The 24637-nt window shown below is 38.9% G+C and overlaps 1 protein-coding gene across 8 annotated transcripts in view; it reads left to right on the top strand.

The window, feature by feature from the left end:
• Positions 1-10305: 10305 nt before the first annotated feature.
• znf608 (zinc finger protein 608) overlaps positions 10306-24637 on the top strand; it is an 84038-nt gene continuing 69706 nt past the window's right edge. The window contains exons 1-2 of one of the 8 annotated variants that reach the window (XM_063068724.1): positions 10306-10651; positions 12616-13709. In XM_063068724.1, the coding sequence (XP_062924794.1) occupies positions 12792-13709 (918 nt within the window). In that variant the 5' untranslated portion in view covers positions 10306-10651; positions 12616-12791. Of the gene's footprint in view, positions 10652-11252; positions 11401-12139; positions 13710-14205; positions 14421-24637 lie in introns of those variants that run through there. The other 7 variants (XM_063068725.1, XM_063068728.1, XM_063068729.1 and 4 more) reach the window with 7 other exon arrangements.

The raw sequence follows: 24637 nt of genomic DNA on the forward strand, positions 1-24637 counted from the left end.
TGGAGGCAGTGCAGAGGAGGTTCACCAGGTTGATTCCAGAGATGAGGGTCTTAGACTAAAGCAAGAGATTGAGTCGCCTGGGACTGTACTCCCTGGAATTCAAAATAATGAGGAGAGATCTTATAGAGACATATAAAATTATTAAAGGGATGGATAAGATAGAGGCAGGACAGTTGTTTCCACCAGTAGGTGAGACTAAAAATAGGGGACATAGCCTCAAAATTTGGGGAAGTAGATTTAGGACGGAGATGAGGAGAAACTGCTTTTCCCAGAGAGTGGTAAATCTGTGGAATTATCTGCCCAATGAAGCAGTGGAGGCTACCTCAGTAGATATATTTAAGACAAGGTTGGATAGATTTTTGCATTATAGGAGAATTAAGGATTATGGGGGAAAGACAGGCAAGTGAAGAGTCCATGGCCAGATCAGCCATGATCTTATTGAATGGTAAGCAGGCTTGATGGGCCAGATGACCTACACCTGCTCTTACTTCTTACGTTCTTATGTTCTTTAAAGGGCTAGATCAATCTAACCCTTCTCTCTTATAAAGCTCTCCATTTTTCTATCATCAAGCAGAATAGTTCTTATATCATCATGTAACCATCGGGTGCGAATCTCAAGATACTACTTGGAATCAAAATACACTTAAAAATATATGCACAACAGAAATAGGATTAGGAGTAGGCATTAAGCTCCTCTTCCCATGCCTGCTGCAATGTTCAATAAGGTTGCCTAAGATCACTTGGTCTTTCATAATTTCAGATTTATTATCACCTCCTGCTCTTTCTAACTCACTTACTGATGGACTTGAAGACTTATCATTTTAATTACACCATTGCACAGTTGTATATTGTATATTGTTTGATAACTTCCCTCTAAAACACCTTTGATGATTTTTTTGCCTTGTTAAGTACATTATATAAATGAAAGTTTTTGGTATTTGTGCCTTGTAGGTTATATCTAAATATATGTCCTGATGAAGATCGTGCAACCAAATGTCAATAGCATCAAATTTCCAGTCCCTATGTGCATCCCACAAACAAGCAACCACAGATTCTAATGCCTCCCAAGAAGCCTGATACTTGTGGCTTCCTATCTTACTGGCTCCATCAGTTTCAAATCCTAGTATGGTTTTCATTAATGAGTTTGACAGTGGATCACTGGATGACTCACGGCATGAATAAGCAGGAGCAGATGCAGGTAGATGAGTGGTGCAGAGATATTGCTGCTTGCAGCAGAGCTTCTAGCTTTCCATTGCTGAGCCAAAGATTTATACCTCAGAAATCCTATATAGTTACAATCTAAATAGCCCCATTTTATATCATCATTTGAAATAATCCGAGTTATTCTCCAAGTTTTGTCAGTGACTCTTGAGGAGTCCACTGTCAATACCAATGCAGCTGTGAATTGCAGCATCATAAAACTCAGTCACTTTTCAATAAATCTTCAGGCCTCAATCTCCAAATATTGTCTAATATTGTCTTAGGTAAATCAAAATATCTTGTGAGAAGGAAGGAACAAAATTGATTGTCATCAGCTCCCACATGCCTTCCCTCAATTCCTTGCTAAATAGTCTGCCGGCTTTCTGTGTTACTAGGTTAGAGCCAAGTTTACTCCCTTAACCGTTCATTTAAAAACTGCCCCTTTCCTCCCACAAAGCGCACCTAATACCACTTGTATCTCCTTCTCACTTCTACAAAGGCTGTAATTCATGCCCTTGTCACACTGAGTCTTGACTTTTTCTGTGTCTTTGGACGTGGCCTTTGCACTTCCGCTCATATTTCTAAATTCATTCATCAGAATCTTGATAAACCTCATTAACTCTGTGAGGCTCTTTGAATCCATTTAACAATAATTGACCTCCATGATTTTGTCCTATTTAATGTATTTTTAAGAGCTTTGGGAATTTGTACTGAGGTAAGGAAGGCACATAAATGCAAGATGTCGTTGCTGTTGTTAAAGTGTAATATTGATGTAAGATACTATTATTGGCTGCTTCATCCAATAGATCCCAGAGGGGTCATACCCCTTTTTTTTGCTTAGACCCTGGTCTACTCCTTTATTGCCATCTGTTTTGCTTCCAATTCTTTCAAACTTTCTCTATTCTTCTTCCTCCCTATTTTTGAAAGAATTGCAAAAATATTTCAATCAGATTGTTTGTTTGGTCGCTAATTCCCTTTTACTTCCTCTCCCTGACACAGTGCACGTATTCTACATTATTTGGTTAAATGCACTTCAAGACATCTCAGATTACTTGCCTCAGTTCTTTATTGCCTCCAGAATTAATACAGACTTGTCTCTACTCCATTTGAATTAGGGTTGATATACATTGACAAAATTCAGATCGTAACTTATTGTCAAACAACTTACAATATATTTCAAAAATCACATAATCAAGCATTGTAGGATGAAGAAAGCTACTGAATAATTAATTTCATTAAGATACAATGGTATAAAGCCCCTATCATTTACTTTACCACTTAGCAGATTAAAATGCTTCAGTGAAAGGAAACTAGTTTTCAAATACTGTTCACACCAGTCTACATCAAACTAATACATCCTTTTCTTTGCACATGCATATACCATATTCTTTATATCAGTATAATTGGACCTTGCTAACTGAGATAGGTCTATTGATTGGAACAAACACAAAATGCTGGAGGAACTCAGCAGGTCAGGCAGCATCTATGGAAATGAATAAACGGTCAACATTTTGTTCTGACACCCTTCTTCAGGACTGAAAATGAAGGGAGAAGACTGCAGAATAAAAAGGTAGGGGGAGAGGAAGGAGGATAGTTCAAGGGTGATAGGGAAAGCCAGGTGGGCTGGAAAGATAAAGGGCTGGAGAAGAAGGAATCGGATTGTTTGTATTGATGCTGGGAATAACAGAGTTGAGAGAAGGAGACTGTGAATTTGTAGTTAAGTTTTCTGCCAAGTTTGGAACTGCAGCAGGGATAAATAACTACTTCAGAAAACTTGCTATTTTTCAATGAGTAGTGGAATGTGGAGTAAGTAGATGATAAGGTGGGGAGAATAAAAAGCATTAGACTAATGTATGACTGGTGTAATGGGTAGCTAATGGTCAATGTGGACTTAGTGGGCAGGAATAACTGTTTCTGTGTTTTATCTCTCTATGACTTTTGGAAGTTTAATTGTCCTGGGCGATGTTTATCACTGGATATTCTTCATCCATATTTGTTCCAGAATGAAGGATACATCAAGTGTCTGGAGTCACCCATAGTCCAGATCTGGTAAGGCTGGCACTTTGTCTTCCCTCATATCTTATTATAACATTTGGGTAATATTATGGTTACATTACTGACATTAGTTGTCTTGGTCCAATCACGTAGATGCTATGGCAAAGAAAGCACACCAGCAACTCTACTCCCCCAGGAAGCTTAATGAAATTTGGCAGGCCCTCACTGACCCTCATCGATTTTTATAGATGCACCTTAGAATGCATTTTGTATGGATGCTTCATAGCTTGATATTGCAACCCCTCTGCCCAAGCCTGTAGGAAATTAGCAAAGAGCTGTGAACACAGTTCAGTCCTTCATGAAAACCAGCCTACTCTGTTTACTCTGTCTGCACTTCTCACTGCCTTGGAAGAACAGCCAGCATCCCCACCTTGCTCATTCTCGTTTCTCTAGCCTTCCATCGGGGAGAAGATACAAAAACATGAAAACACACACCACCTGGTTCAAGGACAGCTTCTATCCCACTGTTATAAGAACCATTGAACGGACTTCTTTTACGATAAAGATGAACTCTTGAATTCACAAATCTACCTTGTCATATCCATTGTATTTTATTGTCTACCTGCACTAAACTTTCTGTGTAATTGTAACACTATATTCTGCATTCTGTTATTGCTTTTCACTTGCACCACTGTGATGTACTTTTGATTTGAAATTACGTTTAAGGATGGTTTGCAAAACTAAGTATTACACACTGTACCTCAGCACATGTGACAATAATAAACCAATTCCAGTACATTGTGCTTTCAATTTACATTCCACCATTGCCATGGAATTCAAAGCAATGTACTAAAATCAATGGTCTAGCAATCTGGCTAACTTTCCAGTAAATATACAAAAGTATTTTTTTTTTTCAGTAACACACAAAGGAGCTGCAAGAGCTCAATGGGCAGGCAGCAATTATGGTGGAAAATGGACAGTTGACCTGAAACATCAATTGTCCATTTCCCTCCATAGATGCTGCCTGACCTGCTGAATTCCTCCAGCTCCTCTGTGTGTCGCTCCAGATTTCCAGCATTTGTAGTTTCTTTTATCTCCTCTTTTGCCTTTAGCCCCCTATGTTTTATAAAATACCTTGAAATTCTTGTTGCTTGTGTTACATCATCAGCAACAATGAATATATAATTGAGTCAGGTTTTATAAACAAACATAAACATTTATTAAACTCTGATCAACAATAGTGAAAAGTATTCAAATGACTAACTTAACCAGAAGTTAACTGCTATATGGCAACTCTGGAACAGTTCTTAAAGTGGTAAATTCGAAAGTGATTTATACAGTCAGTAAGGAGAGACTTTCCTGAAACTGATTTCTTCGAAGACATGATGTTACTGCTGATCCCAGCTGAGAGATGCCTTCCAAAGAATTCACGACAAAGGAAATAAAATGGCTTAAAGGAACTGACCTTTTTCTGGCATGTGAACACTACACAAACTTTCCTGATCTTGCTAGGGTTATTTCAGATGCAGGCCACTATTCCTGAATGAAGATTCAATAAGGTCAATCCTTTATGAAACCGCTGAACTACACCAACTTTACCCAGTTCTTCAGGTTCCCATACTTTAGTAAGGTCGTCACTCTCCAATACTAGACTGTAAAGGTAAGTCAAAGGGGCACCACACCTAAACTGGCAGCGATTGGCGAAACTGCAGGCACAATGATTTTACCTTACAATAGAAAGTAAAACTCCACTTTAAAACGAAACTGCGTCATGAGATGAATAAGCAGCATAATGATGTAACTGACGAACTAAACTGCGTGACATCAGGGGGTTCCCTTTATATACCTGTAGGGAACATGTCATCACGTAACCTCACATTAGTGGGAAAATTACATCATCCCACCATCACAAGATCATTACATCATGCTCACAAGATACTCAATTACATCATGGTCATAAGACAGTCACAAGATACCCACGAAGTATGTAACACTTGAAATGTGACACTATATTTGAAAATTGTTCGTCCTCCTCTGTTAATACATTTGTGCAGAGAATACGTGTGTTAACTTGACATCTTTCCATTTCTACAGCCCATGATTACTTACCCAAGTGGGCCTTAAGGAGAAAAGTCCCAGATTAAGAGTGAAAAATCACCAAATGTTATTGATATGGGAAGTTTAGATTGTGAAGACACGTAGTCCTCTTTTATTGTCATTTAGTAATGCATGCTTTAAGAAAGATACAATATTTCCTCCGGTGTGATATCACAAAACACAGGACAGCCTAAGACTGAAAAAACTGACAAAACCACATAACTATAACATATAGTTACAACAGTGCAACAATACCATAACTTGATGAAGAAGTCCATGAGCACAATAAAGTTAAAGTTAAGAAGTTTGGGTGGATAATGCTGAAAATTATTTTCTATCAATGTGCTGCAGCATTACTGAAACGAAGTAAAATCAATTCTGTTGTGTATTTGGCTGCACTGCAGTGTTCATGGTCAAGCCAAATAGCGGTAGTGGGAAAAGTAACACAGGCAAAGAAAGTATAGGTAAGAAAAACATTGGGTGTAATGCACCATGCAGTGTGTCAATGAATTCATACAGCAATTACAGGGCAACATGCGTTAACAATTTAAAATGTGGTTGGACGTGAACTGGCAGGAAGAAACGTGGGGTTCAAATACCATTTACACTGGTTTGTTTCAAATCAACAGACTTCAAGCTTGTTAAATTAGCTTTGCAATCCGCCTGATCTTTCTCAAAGCCAAACTCTGAATTTGCCTGTTGCTAACATTTCCAGGAAAAAAAATGAAATGATGTTTTAAAATATTCAACTGAAAAAATTAAAATTATCCCAGGAAAATATTATTTCTACTATTAAATATTTACATTATTCTGGAGTGACATGTATTAAAGCAGTGATGCATAAAATTAGACAGGTTTTTTATATTTTTATTTACCTGTTTAAAAGACAGCATTGTATTAATAAAAACACTTCTGGTTGCATCTGTCAATGACAGTTTATGAGAACGGAAGGGATTTTTTGTTTCAATTACATTGAACCTATTGACAAAGCCAGCGAGATGTGCTCAATGTAGGTGTCACTGGGGACGCCAGATTACTGAGTCACCCTGCTGGTGCATAAATCTGGTTTTTGAACTCTGTCCAGTGCATTTACTTGGAATCTCAACCACTGCAGGAAGCAAAACACAGACATGCAAATGTAGACTTTTTAATATGAATCAGGAAGAATGATATTTGGGCCTGAAACTAATATATATTGGCTTGGATACCTTGGTTCAAAGACTACAGCCCCAGTGCAAATGCTGGTACAATGACTTCAGACTCAAAGGAGGGGGCAGGGAGCCAGGACTTCAGTTCTTTCTCTGGCAGGTGCGGTGAAGCTCACTAAAAGCAAAGAGACAAATGAGAGCATATGATGAGTTACAGGCTAGTTTATGAACCATATTCTCTATAGAGAGGGTGGTCAGAATCTGGATCTGTCCGGCACAAACTATTGTTGAAATTATTTATGAATTAAAGAAAATGGCTGCCTGTAAAATAAAATATTATTAATGAATAAGGAGTGTGAGCAACTAAGAACAGAGATTAGACTGGAGACTTATATGGAGGAAAGAACTGATCTCCGCTGCTGAATGGAATTGTAATTTCCTTTAAACTACAGCATCCTTTGGTTCAATAATCTTCCATATTATTGCTGTAAACTTCCACATATATTGTGACACGTAAATATCCTGTGAGGAAATATGTTAGATGACCAATAAGAATCTGCTATCTATCCAGAATGAACATTGTTGAACATGATTTATCTTCATTTACTGTATATGTGAAGCATTAAATAAACAAAAATATGGTTATATTATTCTGGTACTTTGTGGTATATTATTTAAAAATTGTTAATGTTATATTTGAAAAAAATTGTAATGAGCAAATATAGTCTAGTCTAAGCGAATGGCATCTTATTTTCTGGGTCATGGAAACTAAAATTTACTGATTCATGTACTTCACAAATGATGTTTTATTGCTTTATTTTCTTATTATCATAAAGTGACCTATGCCTTTCTCTCAAATCATTATTGTCTCTATTCATAGTCAAACAGGGAAAGGATCTACGCCTGTATGATGTATAAGATAACTTTGTAATGAAGTAATTATGTTTTACACCACAGGTTGAATTTCATTGGCTAGACAAATATCACATTTTCAAATTAAAACCGAAAGCTTCAGATGTTCTTTTTTGCGAATGTTTTGTTTTCGGAAACAAGAAAGGACCAGCGTTAAAACCATTCTGGATGTGATTTTTCCGGACATCAGTAAGGTTATTGTGAAAGCTTTGTTGCTCCCCATCCCCCACTCCGCCGTCCTTTGTAGTAAAAACTCAGTGGAAGGAAATGATCGCTGTTTACTGCCGTGAGCTCAAAATAAAACACGACCAACACGTCCAAACAGAAACATTGTTATCAACCACACACATAGGGCAAAAAAACCTATTACGAAACAGACTATGACCACTGCAGAATGTGCTGATGACTCCATGTGAGTGAGGCATTAAGTTTGCACAGTTCGGCTAATCGCTAGCTGCCGTTTGGTTGCAGACATTGAGGGCGATCGTATGTTTGTGTATGTCCACACTCGCCGTATCCTGGCCACCAACCTCTTTTGAAATGTAAAAGGCACACGAAGGGCAAGGGCAAATAGCGAAGAGGGAAACACAAGCACACACACAAACACACACACACACACAATGTTGTCAGAGAAAAAACACCATATGACATGGGTTCACTTTGCACAAAAGCACGCACATTACACACCACAGATAGCTTACATTCTGCAGAGACGCAGACAACACACCATCCATCAGAGAGGCATTTAACTCATTACTCAGGTGATTGAAAACGTTCATACTTGATTCTCGGCACACTGAATTTATAGATTTAAATCAGGTTATCCTTTGCGCTCTGATAGAATAGGCACCCAAACAGGATACCAAAAAGGTGTAGCCACAATGGGATTGATCCCACTAGCAGTGAAAGGAGGGAGGGACCCTGAGAGAAACACGAGCAAAAAGATTTACATACATCAATAAACACATAGACATTTACAAAGACATGTACCAAATATAAATGCAAATACATCTTAGTCGAATCCACCAACACGCATGAAAGTCATCAGCCAGCTAGAGGAACAGAAACGTACACCACTAAAACGATACAGCACGGAGACCCGCACAAAAGTAAAAAAAAATGCATATACATATCAGGCACAAATATGATAAATGATGCATGCACAAAATAAATACCACAGCTCATACATCATTCAGAGACATAACAGGCACACATTTTCTATATGTATACACAAGGGAAGAAGTAACCTCCACAAATGTAAGCAGGCGTATTCACCATCCATACATGGACACACTTAATAAACATTGGCCCAAAGAAAGAAATATTGATAGAAATGAATAATCTGAAAGTAGTTCAGACAACTATATTTTAAGGCATCGCATAAATTGTTTCTAACGCTATAAGCACTGCTGAATGGCACACCGACTTGACCCACGAGATAATGTTTAACCTCTTTTTAAAATTCAATATCTTTTCTCAACAAAAACTATCTGAAGGAAAACATTTTAAAGAGACGTTTCCTATGGACTCTTGTTTCAAGCACTCTTCATTTTATGCTCTCCATATTTATTGCTTATTTATTTATTATTATTTATTTTTTCTCTTTTTGTATTTGCACAGTTTGTTGTTTTTTCTCATTAGTTGCCCGTCCTTTTGGGGTGCCGTCTTTCATTAATTGATTCTATTGTGTTTCTTGTATTCACTGTGATTGTAAGAAAATGCACCTCAGGGTTGTATATGTTGACATATACATATACTTCGAAAATCAAATCTACTTTGAACTTTGACTTTGCTGTTCGGATGCACACAGTTCCTTCTCTTCACAACTACTGCGCATTTAAATTAGGAACACTAAAGTGCTAACAGTTGTAATTTAGGGTCAACAAAAAATACCATAGAGGGAAATAATCCCATTACAAAGTAAAATGTATGCTTCCAGCCATTGTGGATTCAAAGTAGTTCCAATGAGTAGTCATTTCATAATGTGTTTACTGATTCATGAGAAATAGTGATTCGTAATTGTGACGTTCAACATTTAAAACTAAAATAATCAGAAAAATTGGGTAACACACATCAAAGTTGCTGCCTGGCCTGCTGCGTTCACCAGCAACTTTGATGTGTGTTGCTTGAATTTCCAGCATCTGCAGAATTCCTGTTGTTTGTGCAGAAAAATTGGGTGATGCATTGTTTTCATTGTGACATTAGAGCGGAGGGCAGTCAATCAAATCCTCATCAGTAATCATAAACACAAGATATTCTGCAGATGCTTGAAATCCAAAGTTACACACACAAAATACCGGAGGAATTCAGCGGGTCGGGCAGCATCTATTGGAGAGGAATAAACAGCCGACGTTTCCAGCCAAGACCCTTCATCAGGATCATCTGTAATCTGGATTTTCTGGATGAATAAGGGAAATAATCAAAAATGATTTGGGGAAAGTCAGTTTGCTGTTACTTTAAGAAGGTGTGATTACATACGATTTTGATGGAGGATGCATTTATTATAAATTTAAATACCATGACCTAAATCTTCTGGATGAATAGAGAAACAAATTTAAATGTGTGCTGCTTTGTACTAAAGTGTTTTGGGTTTAATCATTGTAACCCTTTGTTTTAAGCAGTGGTTGGCGGACTAAATACTTGGAACTGGTTCAGCTGGGTGCCTGGTTCAAGCTCTGCTGGCTGCCGCAGGCTGTGACGAGAGAAGGGTGAAAGTAGCTGTTTTTTCTGGCTGTGTTGGCTAAACGCTCTACTGCTGGGAGTTGAACGCTCCAGTGCTGGCTCTGCTGGAAGCTCCTTTCACACACACAGACTAACTTGACTCTTGTGCTGCAAGCTCGGCTCTCTCTCTCGCACACACAGATGCGAAAATGCACAGCCAATGGCTGGGCTGAGTTTCATAAAAGCTGCGCTCTGAGTGGCTGCAGGGCGAATGGCTGTGAAACAAAGGAGCGGAGCCGGGTCTGGAGCAGAGAGAGAGAGAGAGACAGACAGAGAGAAATGCACAGCAAACACATATACACATACACTGTGAGGACAAGTCAGTACAACCCAGCCAAACAGTGAGGACAAGCCAGTGCACCCAGTTAAACACATAGGCATACTGAGGGCTAGCCAAAGCACCCAACAAAACACACCGATAGTCACACAGGCACGAGGAAGAACAAGCCAAGCAAAATACACCGCCACAGAAGGACACAAGCAGTCACACCAGTGCAAGATCCGATTTAAAAACAAAACAAAAAAATATGCATTTCATTTCACACGAAGACCAGGGCAAAATCGAACCAGTACTGATCGTAAGTATATTATACAATAATATTTGATAAAGTTTTATCAATCACACCAGAGATCGCATTTTAGCAAGAGAATTCTCTTTTCATTTTACTCACCCTCCAGAGTTTTTATTTTTGGATAAGATGGAGCTATGATGGAATAGAAATTAGGTTTGATTCACTTTGCTGATTTAAAAGTTATATCCAGTGCTATTTCCCTATTTATTTTACGATCACGATTTAAATAAACGATTAAATACAAAATTCTTCGATTTTCGTTTTTGGTTCCTCGGGAAATTAATCGTGCTAACTTGAGCTTGTAAATAGCGACAAGTTTTGCTGAAGTTGACTTTAATAAGCAGTTACGACTGTCGATCATGAATGCTTCCCCCTCCCGTTTTATTGCTGATATGAAAGGGGAACGCAGCGCTTTCTAAAGATCTGTGCTTATTCTGACCAAGTCGATAACAGCCCCCTAAGAGATTTTTTTTCGCCCCTATTCAAAACTGCAGACCCCCCCTCTCTTTTTTTCTCTAAGGCAAGATCAGTTTTCTGATACGCTTGTCACCGATTTTTGTTCTCACGTCAAGCTACAGGGAATCTTGGATTCACGTGATTGAAGCTCGAACTGTAACAAAATAGCTGCTTTTAGATGGTTGGTTGTTGCAACCACCCCCTTCAAATCCATCAACAATTCATTACAGCTTTTAGCTCTAAACGCCAGCTAATTAAACTGTGTAGCTCCTAATCCGAGTACAAGATGACAGAAAATGGTAAGCAGACAATCGTCAACATTTGCAGCAAACCGGTCCTAGTTGTATAAGATATTTTTCCCCATTCCTCCTCCACTCCCTCTCCCTTCCCCCATCCCTCAGGTCCTTGCTTTGTTGTATTTGAAACTGTCGATTATGAAATTACCACTTGATTGACTGGCGTCGTTTCCCTCGCTTAATTTGTGTGTTTGACACTGTTTTGAGAGACGATGGTGCCACGTCCGGACAGAATGTGTAATCCAGTCCAGGTTTCTGCTATTTTTTTTCCCTTCACTAATTTATCCCAGGGTTAGCATATTCTCTCTTGTTTCAACCGGACGCCTGTAGATTTTTTTTCCTCCCCCCCCCCCACTTCTCTTTATGGCATAATTATTTACTGATCACGAAAGTGTGCGGTTAAAATGGAATCTGAAGTTTAAAAACTTTTTAATGTTTTTTTTGGATCCGTGCACAATTCTTGCAATTAAATTTATATTCCCATACAGTTTTTATGCTGTTAGTCGCGACGCGTGTGTGGACTTTTAAGATATATTTCGTTTGCTGGGAAAAGGGGAAGAATCCGTTCTGTGTGCCAGGAGAAAGAGGAGGAGGGGAAAGAAGTGAAACATTTATTTGGCGAGGAGGTTTAAAACGTTTCTTCTATTTCGTGTTACTCATATATGAGCATAAGTTGTACAGGATGTATGATGTACGGCGAAAAGATTTGCGTGTGGAGGGGTGGGGGCAGCTAATACGGGGAAGAGATGTTTAAATGAATGATTTAAAGGTAAGAGTTGCAGCTACCCATGATGCATGCTCTTCAGACTTTGAATGGCTACACTGATCTTTGTCAAATAACCTCATTTGCGGTCACTGGGGCCACCTTGGTGCAGGGCTGATGGAGCGCGAACGAGTGGTGATACATTTCAGCAATTTTTAAACGCGTCTATTTTGCACTATGATAACTTCCTCATATGTTAGTTTTTCGCAAGGAAGATTTCAGCTCCGAGTTTTGCTATTGCTGTCGACTACCATTTGGGTCGGTATGAAATTACAAAGGTCAACAGGGGAAATGCGACTCGAAAGATCTACATTTTTTTAGAAAAGCATGTAATTGGATTTTTTAATTAAAATATTGGAAAGTTCAAACCAGACCTACATGCAGAAGGATTTTTTAATAGAAGAAAAATGTTGGTCGTACCCAACAACCGATTTATTAGTCTTATCTTTTTACAGGAAGTAATTTATTCGTGTGTGTGGATCGTGTGACTCGAAAGTAAGGGGAATATAGATATAAATATATAAAATAAACATTTGAAAGGGGTGAAACACGTGGCGGAGAAGCGAATGTCCTCCCAGATCCAAAGCAGTGAAGTTCATCCAATTTTTATCCAAGAGATCTCATCTTCAGGATGTCAGTGAACAGTTCCATTGCTACTGGTAAATGTGTTGATTCAAACGCGGTTGATACTTACGACAGTGGCGATGACTGGGAAATTGGAGTGGGAAATCTGATCATCGATTTGGAGGCCGATTTGGAGAAAGACAGGCAGAAATTGGAAATGAATAATTCGAGCAGCAATAACAACACCATTGCAACCAACACCACCAAGGACTGCGGGGGTTTGGCTCCAAGTGGTGCTAGTGCAGCGGCAGCCCTTTCCGATAGCCTCAAATTCACCTCCTCTTCCGTCCAGCCTCCCCAAGGAAATTCCCACAAGGAGACTGGCAAATCCAAAGTGAAAAGAAGCAAAACTTCCAAGGATGCTAATAAATCTCTCTCCTCTGCCTCACTGTATGGGATTCCTGAAATTAGCAGTGCTGGCAAGAGGCAGGAAGTTCAAGGGCGCCCTGGAGAGGTTTCTGGCATGAATTCAGCCCTAGGTCAAACAGTTAGCAGCAGCAACAACAGTGGTTGCAATAATATTAATAATAACAATAACTGCAACAACACAATTGGCAATTGCACTAAAAACAAAGAAGAGAAACCGGGCAAGGGCTCGGGCAGGGGAGGCTCTAAACGGGATAAAGAGGGTGGCAGATCTCGCAAGGATAACACTAAACACGATGTGGGGGTGCACTCGGTACCGGGCCAGCCCCCCATGTCGGTAGCGGGTTCAGCCGCCGCGCACCTCTTTAATTTCGGCCCCAAGGGCGGCAGCAGCTCCCTGCAGTGCGGCGGAGGCGCCGGAGAGCCCTCGCCCCGGGTACAGGACATCAAAACTACTCTGGAGCCGGGGAGCCTCAGCAGCCCTATCGTGGCCAAGAAAGAGGATGCAGAAAATGACGGAGACGCTGCCCGACCCATCAAGAAACTGAAAACCGAAAAGGTAACTCATATTTACTTTCCCCTGTCTTGTTTGTTGGTGAATTCTTTGCATTTAAAAACAAAATTTTTGTGGATGTAAATGATGTATGATGATGAATAATGCAAGAGGAATGATAATGCTTGCCTTTTACATATCTGCTATAATTTGAACGCACCTCAGTAATAAACTGCGGATGACGACGGTATGAAAAGGGTTTGTGGCTATATTTCTTAATTGTTGACAACTGTCTTAACACGAATTATGAGCATTACTTTGCGTCGGTTTATCCAACATTGCTTCAGAGCTCTCCAAATAAGTGAGAAACCATATTTTCGCTCGTTTTTGTGAAATAGCAGGCTGGTGTTACGATCATAACACACAAACAATGGAGTAAGATCCGCAGCTGGAGAGAAATGAGGTTATTGTGATCACTGCTGTTTGCCTAAAGGGTGGGGGAGGTGCTTTGTAATCAAATAGCACACTAAACGCCTTCATAAAGGCTGCACCAGACTTGCCTTTTATGAATGCAGGGTTGGCCGAATGGTGCCTGATATTTTATTAACATCAGTGCGGGCACGGTGATCTCTGTTTTGTAGATTCAGTGTGAAAAGGAAGTTTGCCCTTGCCTTGCATTGTTGGTGTGTAACCAGGCTTCTGGTATGTTGATAATTATCCAAAGACTGTGGAGTTTCTCAGGAGGCTCGGATCTATTGTTTGTTGGATAATTATGAGGTCAGATGAATTATGCCATTTTAAGAAGCTGACTGATTATTGTTGATGCCGGTTTGTGAAACAATGTCTGTGCCATTCCTGAAACAAAATCCTAACAATTCCTTATTTCTGATAAGATATACAAAATGTTTAAACCACTGTTCAGAACTGCTTTTTGATGTGGCGCCTAGCGAAGGTTTTCTGCTCTACTTAAGTTTTGGTTTTAAAAAATTGAATAATTTAGTCCTTTCAGAGTAATTACTTCCTTTTAATATAGTTTGCTGAGCACCTTGTGATCTACTTTTCAACGTTTCCCTTCCCATTCAACTCAATAAATTGATTCCCTGTGCTGGAAGTGGTCAGTTGAGCTGGAGAGGATTTTGTCTCAGTGCATAATAGAGTAAAGTGAATTCCCAGCTTGTTGAGGTGGTGACCTTTGCATTTCTGCTGATGCTATTGTTGGGAAACTTTAGACAGCAACAAGACTGGCTGGTGTGGAAGACAGTATTTTATCTGATTAATTTTATTGCTGGGGAAACAGTTCAAGGAGACATTGAGATGTTAATAAAGATTTAAACAGCAAGGAGCAGAGGCTAATGTTGATAGTCTATTAGTCACGAGAAGGGTATCTAAACAGATTTAGAATTAAAAAGAGGATCGGCAAACTGTTTGACATGTTTGACAATTCTCCAATCAAATTGCTTTACCTTGGTTTCCAACAGTAAGCAAATTGGGAACAGTTTTAATCTCCTTTAAATATCAAGATAACTTGTTCTAATCCATCCTACACAATAGCTGTGGTTAAGGTTTCAGGACCATTTGATTGGATTCACAGGCTGTATGCAATGCAAAAAGACATTGCTACCTGCACCTCTAAGCTTATTTTTAATCTTTCAGCCAAATGTTCAGATTCAACAGTTTTGTTTAGCAGGCAGCCTGTACACTTTCAAATCTTAGAAGCAGGTGTCATGGCAACAGAGATTAGACTGGTGTGGTTTCACTACTCCAATTTCTTCCTTATTTATACCTCAAATAGTCTCTTGGGGAAACTATTTCAATGTGCCTATTTCTCAAAAACAATGGAGAATATGTGTGTATATGTGCTTGTACAAAAGCTGAGTCTGCTGATAATCAGTGAGTCATAGAGAAAAATGTCCAGTATGGTACTGCTGCTTGCTTGTCTTGATTCTTCCCAGATATAATTGACAAGCAGACTCTATTCATTCTAGCACAGCCTGTTTTCCTGTTGACTGCTCCAGAGATCGTTCAGACTTAAACCTTCAACATACACAGCATATGGCTTGAAGGAAATGAATTGATATCTGATATGGAACCCATGATATTAATGTATACACTAGTGTCTTGCACTTGTTATTTATTTGAAAGGTGAAGGCACTTTCTGTTAAACAGGCTGTGAAATATTTATATAGTTGTCTGGTTTAAATGAGGTTGAAGACAAATGTGTCCAGCTGTACTTGTTTGAGTAGCAGGATGCTAAAGGTGTAAGTTAAATCCTCAAGAGTCATAGTCATTGTTTAATCTCTGCAGTGTGTTTGCAGTTTTAGTCTTGATGTGGGCATTCTATTCGTTTGGTGCAGTTAATCATGTAAAAACTTGGTAAATTAGATCCTATTAAAACCAATTATTTTTCCGACTCTGTTTTTTCCCTGTCTTTTAAACAGAGAACCGCAAGTATGTTGTAAAACTTGCCACTCCCTGCATGTATGGTACGCGTAAAATGCAGACTATAATTTGAGTTGTTTGTGCTATTTCTACGTGGCCCATTTTTTGTGGTTTATCTGTTACTAACATGACTGACTTATGGAGACTTGGCAAGACAAATAACCACTCCTAGGAGTTTGCAAAAGCCTTCCAATGTAGGATTACCTAACAAAGGCTTGTTAGCACCCAATCCATCACTAATATCAAATAAGATTTTATGATTTATTTTGTCCAATAAATGAATCAGAACTGAGTTGAGGTATTAATGATATAACCAATTGGATTCAATGGTTTATCTTGTAAATTGCTATTAATTGATTTAACTGGTATGTTGCAGGACTAGAAAGTATAGTACACACTGGCAACCCTATTCATTGCTTGTTATATTTCGTGCTGGGCTACTGCAAAGAACATGCTGCTGATGTAGGACTGAGAGCCCTCATCAGACCTGTTAATATCCCAGGGAAGAATTTGTCACCTTTTGAAAATGATGCAGTGATAAATTTCACAGCTGAGAATTGGGTCCACAAACCATTTGATGGATCATTAATGCTAGCAACTATTTTCAGTCGCAACAGGCCAATAAATAGAAAGGAATTGCACCGAAAATGAGTAGCAGGCAGAACCACATTTTCTGCTGGGTCTTTTGTGCTTGTTTTTGGTCATGCTGGCGATTTGAATGGAAACATCCACATACCTTCCTGTTCTTTGTACTTGCTTGTCTGTTACAGTCGATGGTAAAAGACTGTAAGTGGTAAGCAGTCATTAAAGAAGAAAACAAAGGGCAGATTTGTACGAGTGTGAGCAGTTTAAAAAGCTGACTCAAACTCTGCAAGATGAGTTTTGGCTGGTGAATGGTACCACAAACTAGCACGAGTCCCAGTAGAACAAAAAACTCTTCAGTCTACTTAATGCTTTGTAACTTTGAATAGTGTTACCAGAGCCCTTTCAAAGTCAACGAATGAGCTGCTGCCCTTTGACTGCTGAGAACTTTCTGGTCGAACTTGTAGTGACCTCCCAGGAACTGTGAGACTAGAATTTCTATTGATTTTTTTAACCAATAACGAGTTGAATTACTAATCTCATTTGTAAGGCCATATAGTTCTAAAGGCCACTAAAATTCTTTCTTGAATTATATTAATGTGTGTACCTTGAAAAAGACTCAAGACAACAATATAATCAATTACTTATGTTTTCATAAAGCTATTTTACTTGTTTAGTATTTGTGTCTTAATGTTTATTTACAAAAATTTTAATGAAGTCATTTTTGGGATCTGGGCATTGCTAGCAAGGCCAGCACTTACTGGACGTCTCTGATTGCCCCTGAGCCACTTTCTCGACGGTCTCAGGCCCTTTTGGTGAAGATAGTCCACAGTCCTGTTCAGATAGGAGTTCCAGATTTTCATTGTGACAGTAATGAAGGACTGGTGATCTATTTCCAAGAAAGGATAGTGTATGACTTGGTGGAGAGCTGTTCTTCTTTACTATCCTTGTCTTTCTTGGTAATAGAATTCACAGGCAATGAGGTGCTGTCTTGGCATTTAACAGTTGATGTTACCACACTACAGCCACTGTGCACTGGTGGCAGAGGGTATGATGCTTAGAGTGCTAGATGGTGTTTCAATTAAGTGAGTGCTCTGAACTAGGTGGTGCCAAGGTTCTAGAGGGTGACTGATGCTGGAGAGAAAATTTAGCAGACTCCTGATTTGTGCCATGTAGATAGAGGAAAGGTCTGGATTGTTGGGAGGGGAGTTACTTTTGCAGGATACCCAGCCTCTTACCTGATCTTATAGTCGTGGCCTGTCCTCTTTGAGTTTCTGGTCAACAACAAGCCATAGGAATATCTATGTTAAAAAGTGCTCTTGGCTCTGGACTCCTTTGGGATGTCCTGAAGTAGTTAAGTAATACAAATGCAAGTTAATCAAAATTGTGACTCCAAGAGTTCCAAACAGAATGTAGGAGAAAGCAAATCATATTGGTAGTAACACACACAAATCATATTGATAACCTGCAGGACAAGATGAAAACATACTTTTTAAACATAATTGACTTTATGAACATTGGAATGCAAATACTGTGAATGTGGGACCATTGGGCTTGGTAAAGGATTTCCTTGTATAAAGTTAACATGTTAAAGGGAGAACCAATATGATAGCTAGTGAGCATTTGGCACATTGTATGTGAGTGTGTGTATTTACATTCCAAAGTGCACAACAGAGATTAGGAGATGCAGAAACAGTTAGGATTCTTGTGGAGATTTGTTAATGGAATATTGTGCTGCACATATCTTTTACCCAGGGATAAACCATCATTTACATGGACAAAATCTTAAATTCATTCAACTTAGCTGATGAATTATTCTCAGATTTGTTAAAACATCCAAGCTGGAGAAAGCCATTTGGTTCCGCAGTTGTCCTTTTCCACGACAGTACCTTAACTTCATTTAGTTGTGCACCTTTTATTTTGCATCTCTTCAGACCATCACCAACCCAAGACAATATCTATTTGTGAAAAATGTTGTACTTATCAAAAGTAATTATAAAATTAAACTGAAAAGCAACCAGACTGGAGATGCTTTGTAGGATTGGCGGATGAATGTTTTTTGCTTGCCCCCTTCATCAGAATGCTGACTAGCCTGTTTTCTCCAGCAGTGCTGACTGACCTGCTGAGTATCCCCTGCATTATATCTTCCTGTTTAAAATTAAATTCTATTGACTGGTAAAGTGTTTAAGGCCAGTGCTTTATGTGGTTGCCTTAATCATCTACAGTAATCATACAGTAAGTCAGGCAAAAATCTTGCTTCTGGTTGGAGTGTGTATAAATAGCACTTCAGCATCTCCACATCCCCTTTCCCTCAATGAAATTAGTTTTTTTTTGGCTGTAGACCCTGAGCAATGGATAGCAATCACAGCTCTTTGTTCGAGGTCTTTTTATTGAGGCTAATGACTGGTCTTGTGCCGCTTAGAGATAAATGACATTATCTCTGAGTGGTCTGACAGGAAACAGACATGTTAATAGTGAAGCTGCAGGGAGGATCTTCCCTGTTCCTTGCAAAAGAAAAGCCAGGACCTCTAGTTGTGATCATTAAGACATAATGCATTCCTGCTTTTCCCATGTGGGTCAAGATAATTAGAAGCATAATGGTGTGTTTTCATATGGATGTCAAACCACAGCAATGACATTCTTAATTCCAATTTATTGTGGATCGTTTTTGGAATGGTTAGTAAACCACTTTTTTTTCCTGTAGGATGGATCAGTTTGAAAAGGATATTGCAGGTCAGTTAGTCACCTCACACTTCTGTTTTTATCAAACTGCACAAATAATTCTGTTAAAGAGCCTTAGTTGACACCCACTCTCAGTACAATAACTATAGTTACACCCAGAGGAATTATTTGATCTGTAAAGTTTGGAATTTCCTGTGTTATTTTAAAGACGATTCTGTGTTTAATGATTTATTTTTCATGACTTACACTTACAGACTAATTTGTGTCCATTTTCATGCAGTGTGTATTTGCTGTCAGTACAAGCTGTAACTTAAATGTTGCAGAAGGTGGCCCTGATGGAAGAAACTGCAGTTTTAGTTGAACACAGGATCTGAAATGAAGTGAGATAGGAAATCCATCTGTGTAATCAAACCTCGTAGCCATCTAAGCATAAAGCTCGTCCTTGAGCTTAGATAAACCCTGTCAAACACGAGTTTTCCAATCCCTCTAGAAAGCCGAAGGCTGAGACTGTCTTTCAGTACTGAGCTTAACTCCATAAGTAAAATAAAAACTGTCAAGTTTTCAAGTACGGGAATGGTAATCTATTAAAATGCCAGAGCTAACTGTTCACTATCATTTAACTGTATTAAGTTAACATAATACATGATTTATAGTGTTTCAGTTTTTCTCAATGGACAAGTTCTGTTTCCCAAAAACATGATGGAATTGCTCGAGGTCTTCAGAAATGAATGCTGTGGTTGGCTTCGTTTTTAAATCAGCCTTTCTTCTACAGTGAGACTGTGTGGGGGATAAAAACACTAGAATGAAGAAAGCACTGTGCGTGTGCTTTTGACCAGCTGAAATGCATGAATTCTATTTTTAAAGAAACCTCAAATTAAGCATTGTGAAAAATGTGCCCAAAAAGCGTATTCGGTAGGTTAAATAGATGCTTGAACCAGCATTTTAATTCAGCAGCTTGGAACATTAACTGGGACGAGATCCTCAAATTGGATAACCTTTGTTAGTGAAGAACAGAAGATCAGGCCAAGCGATAATTTGCCACTAAAGGGTATTAAAGGAGAAGGACAGCAGTAATACCAAAGGCTGCTTTGTGCCTGTGATGGTTTTTAGTACAGTGTGTCTGTTGCTTTTTTTCCCCTTTAATCCAAACTAAATGGTCTTGGCAAGTTGAACAAAGCCTTTGCATTTAAATGAAGGGTTGTAAAACTATTCAGACATTAATGCATGGATTAAACGTGGATTGGCTGACAATAGGACTGTTTGTATCATTTTTGAGAGCTGAAAGCAGATTTGTGAGGGGAGGGGTGATGCATTTCTCCAGGGTCACATGTCAGGATTGCTGTTTCATTTGGATGTCAGAACTAGAATAAGGTTTATGTGAATTATATCTATTTTTTAACTGAATTATGTCCATTTGTTTTGATAAATTATGCTCTTTTTCTGGCACTGGTCAATTTTTATATGCTTATTTAGAATAGAAACCTTGTGCTCTGCCAAAAACCTATAATAAAAGTAATAAAATTCATAAGGAAGCTATGTTAAGTCACTAAAAACAAAAGTAGAGAATATATTTCCTCAGGCATTCATTTCACCACTGCGACTGCAAATAAAAATAATATCTTGACATTCTTAATTTGCTTTTTCTGTAAGAAATGGAGGGCTTAGTTGGTGGCCCCTTAGTAACCAGGCACGTGAATCTTTCTGCTTTGTCGTCTTCCTTCCATTTCCATGACTATTTAATGGTATCACGAGTGCACATGAATCCTTGCTACATATCAGGGTATGGTCAAGAACTCTGCTGAACTTCCTAAAAGCATGAAATCTAAATTAACTCTCTTCTACCATTGAATGGCTCGCTTTCCCCTCATGATTTGTTCTTTGTAAAATAGCCTTTTCAAGCAATTAAACCCTTTTAAACGTAACAACATTAGGAGAGGCTGATTTGGAATAAAATATTGTTGTAACATACTGGATAGTGTCTTCCTTGTCTTCATTGTGGTATAAAGGGAGGTGTTTCTTCAAAGATAACAGGTTTGCCTCGTAAACATCTTGATAGCTGTAATTTTTCTAATTTGACTCCTCTAATTGAAGCAGATGGGCTTGCACTGGTTTAGCTTTATTAAAGGGTGTATTTCATTTTTTTTCAACCTTCTCCTGAAGCTTTCACATATGGTACACTTAGCACTGAATATTGACTAAGTGGATTTGCATTGACAGGTGAAGCATTTCATTAAATCCTTATGTAGGCCACTGCTTTCAGGGTAAAGGCAGGGAGTGTGTGAAGTGATGTACCTCTGATGTTGTAGTTAGACTCACCACATCACACCGTGTATTTTTAAAGTGTGTTTGTTATTTCTTGTCAGTGCCCCTCTACAATACCCAAACCCGACAGAGCATTTTATTTCAATCCACAGCCTTCCAGTAGCATTTCCCAGTTACTGCATCAGAACTCAGCCCTGCTGGAATTTGTTTTCTCATTCTTTCACCATATTTCTGAAGAGATCATCCAGCTCTTTGTCCACATTCTGCATCCTGCTGCTTGGCTAGTTGTCTGAATTTATATTTGTTGTCGAAATCCTAAACCAACCTTTCCCATGATGCTGTAGCAGATGCCAGACAACGGAGTATAAAACAAACAGCTGTTTCCATTACACCGTTGCTATATTATCCTACACAATCTGTTTCCTCTGTAAGAACCTTCCTTGCTGACATTAGCATTCTTTCCTGCCTCTCTGTCTTTGTAACTTGGGGAATGTCAGTGTATTTCTAATCTTGATAGCAACCCTTCTTTGATTAATAGTCTTCATGCATTTATTTCAAATAAACAACTCCGGCCTCCCGTCTTGACTTCCAATGTAAATTCCTTCTTTGTCCTGCACCTCTAGCTTTGGGACAATCTTGCCTTTGTAGAGAGCAATGTCAGAAGTCTTCTGAAAAGCCTGCTTGGTTTTTATCTTTGCACCCTTGATCTTTGCTTACTAGTCTTCTATTTTAAAGTAATAGATTACTAATGGACAAAGAAAACTGTCCCACTGAACAATTGCATTCCAGACAGCAAAATCTTGGAGGAAATTCTAATAGTCTTTATAACAATTGGAGGGAAAAATAATCAGAGAATTGTATATAACCTTGCTTTAAAAAAACTAGTTCTTGAAGGTGAGCTCATGTCACAATAGAAATAAATCCTATTTTCTGTTTCTGACTTATACGAAATAGTGTGCAGACACTTGACTAGGGAACTAGAGCAGCAGTATGCAGTGGTCAAACATAAACGGAATTAAAACAGAAGCAGGTAACCCTGCAGGTCAGGCTCATCAGAGAGGTCCCTGACCCAAACTGTTGACCCTGTTTTGTCTTCCCACAGATGTGGCCTAATCTGCTGAGTATTTCCCGCATTTTCTGTTTTTGTTTTAGATTTCCAGCATCTGCAGTTTTTTTTAAAATTTTCAGAAGTGAAATTTAAAACGTTTTGTCTTAAACACAAGAGATTCTGCAGATGCTAGAAATCCAGAGCAACACACACAGGAGGAACTCAGCAGGTCGGGCAGCATCAGTGGAAATGAATAAACAGTCGATGTTTGGGGCTGAGACCCTTCATCAAGACCAGCTTTGTCAAATCTAGAGTTTGTCTTTCCTGTTTTAAAAATCAGCCATTGTACCTTTGTAGCAGAGCACTGATTCCTTTCTAACGCAAATGCACTCCATCTTTTACCTGCAACATTTGTACTCCATTTCTAATTTTATGGAACTAAAACATCAAAAGATGAGAATCCCAAATATTGCATCAACTCCTGCTAAAAGGTGAAAGCTGAGTTGGTGTGCAGTACAAAATATTGACCCTGGAAGTTCCTGTACTAATACAGCTTCAGAGATAAAAGCCAAGGACATCAATTTTGATAAAATTAAAGACTACGTTGTGCAATTGATGTTCCAAGGTTGTACCACGAAAGTCAGATTAGACACTGAATGCTCATCAGGAGGTAAATGACCGACATGTTCCTTTTTAATAAAAATATTCAAACAAAACATAGTTATTATTGGTCTGTAATGAGAGAAGTCATGTGTGATTAGTGTAGCATTTTTAATTCCAATCCCAGGGCATTTCAATTGCCTCTGGGCCTTTAACGCTGTCAGTTGCCTTCTTCCCAAAGCATCTTCTTTAATGTCACCGGTGTTGCTGTCTTTAAACTCCACTTACATATACGAATAAGCTCCGTTTACATATACGAATATGTAAACGTCTAAGGTGCACCGCTGTGTGACAGGAGGTGTAGGTAAGGAATGGAATGTTGGCTTGGAAACTTTTATTTCTAAGTATAACATCTATATCCGTGTGAAATAAGAGTTTTGTATTGTGCTCTTGTAGTTTGCAGCATGCAAATTTGGATTGTTGATGCACCTCTAAACAACAGCGTTTTGGTTAGTTTGATGCTTCACAGTGCCAGTGACATGGATTCAGTTCTGTCTCTGTCTGAAAGGAATTTGTACTCCGTGACTGCGTGGGTTTCTCCCACATTCCAAGACATATGAGCTCGTAAGTTGTGGGCATGCTATGTTGGTACCAGGATCAGGATGACACTTGCAGGCTGCCCCCAGCACATATGTACTGGTTGTTGTGGTCGTTGATGCGAGCGACACATTTTACTGTATGTTTCAACTTATATGTGACAAATAGAGCTAATGTCTTTAAAAGATCAAAGTCTGGACTCTTTGGAGTCATTAGATTCCCATTGACATCAAAGGGAAGATAAAAGGTCCTTTTGATATCACTTCCCTAAAATTGTACCTTGGAAATTAGTAGGTCTTAGGTCATCTGACTTGATACAAGTTGAATTGGCCAAACCTGCTTAGGACTCCTGCTTTAGTGTATTGTAGGGAAGCCCATGGACGTGTCCCATGGAATAGAGAACTAAGGATTTAACTTCTAAGACAATCCCACAAGGGTGAGGATGGCTTGACTCTATATGACTGCTCCATCCATGGGTTCTAAGTTGGCTTATTGGAATCGGTTTATTATTGTCTCAAGTACTGAGGTAGAGTGGAAAAACTTGTGTATTGTTCATGTAGATCAAGTCATTACACAGTATAAGGTAAAACAGTAACAGAATGAGGTCATTGCGTGTGTGGGCATTCTTCCTGCCATTTGCATGGGGCTTCTGAAGTCATCCTGACTGTATCCCCATGAGCTGGTCACCTTGTTATACTTTTACAAAGAAGTTTTGAGAAGTGTTTCCTCTGTCCACCTATAATGTGTTGCTGTAGTAAGACCCTGGAATAGAATGTCTGCATGA

This window comes from Mobula hypostoma, chromosome 16 (genome assembly GCF_963921235.1).
Source record: "Mobula hypostoma chromosome 16, sMobHyp1.1, whole genome shotgun sequence".
Taxonomy (NCBI): domain Eukaryota; kingdom Metazoa; phylum Chordata; class Chondrichthyes; order Myliobatiformes; family Myliobatidae; genus Mobula; species Mobula hypostoma.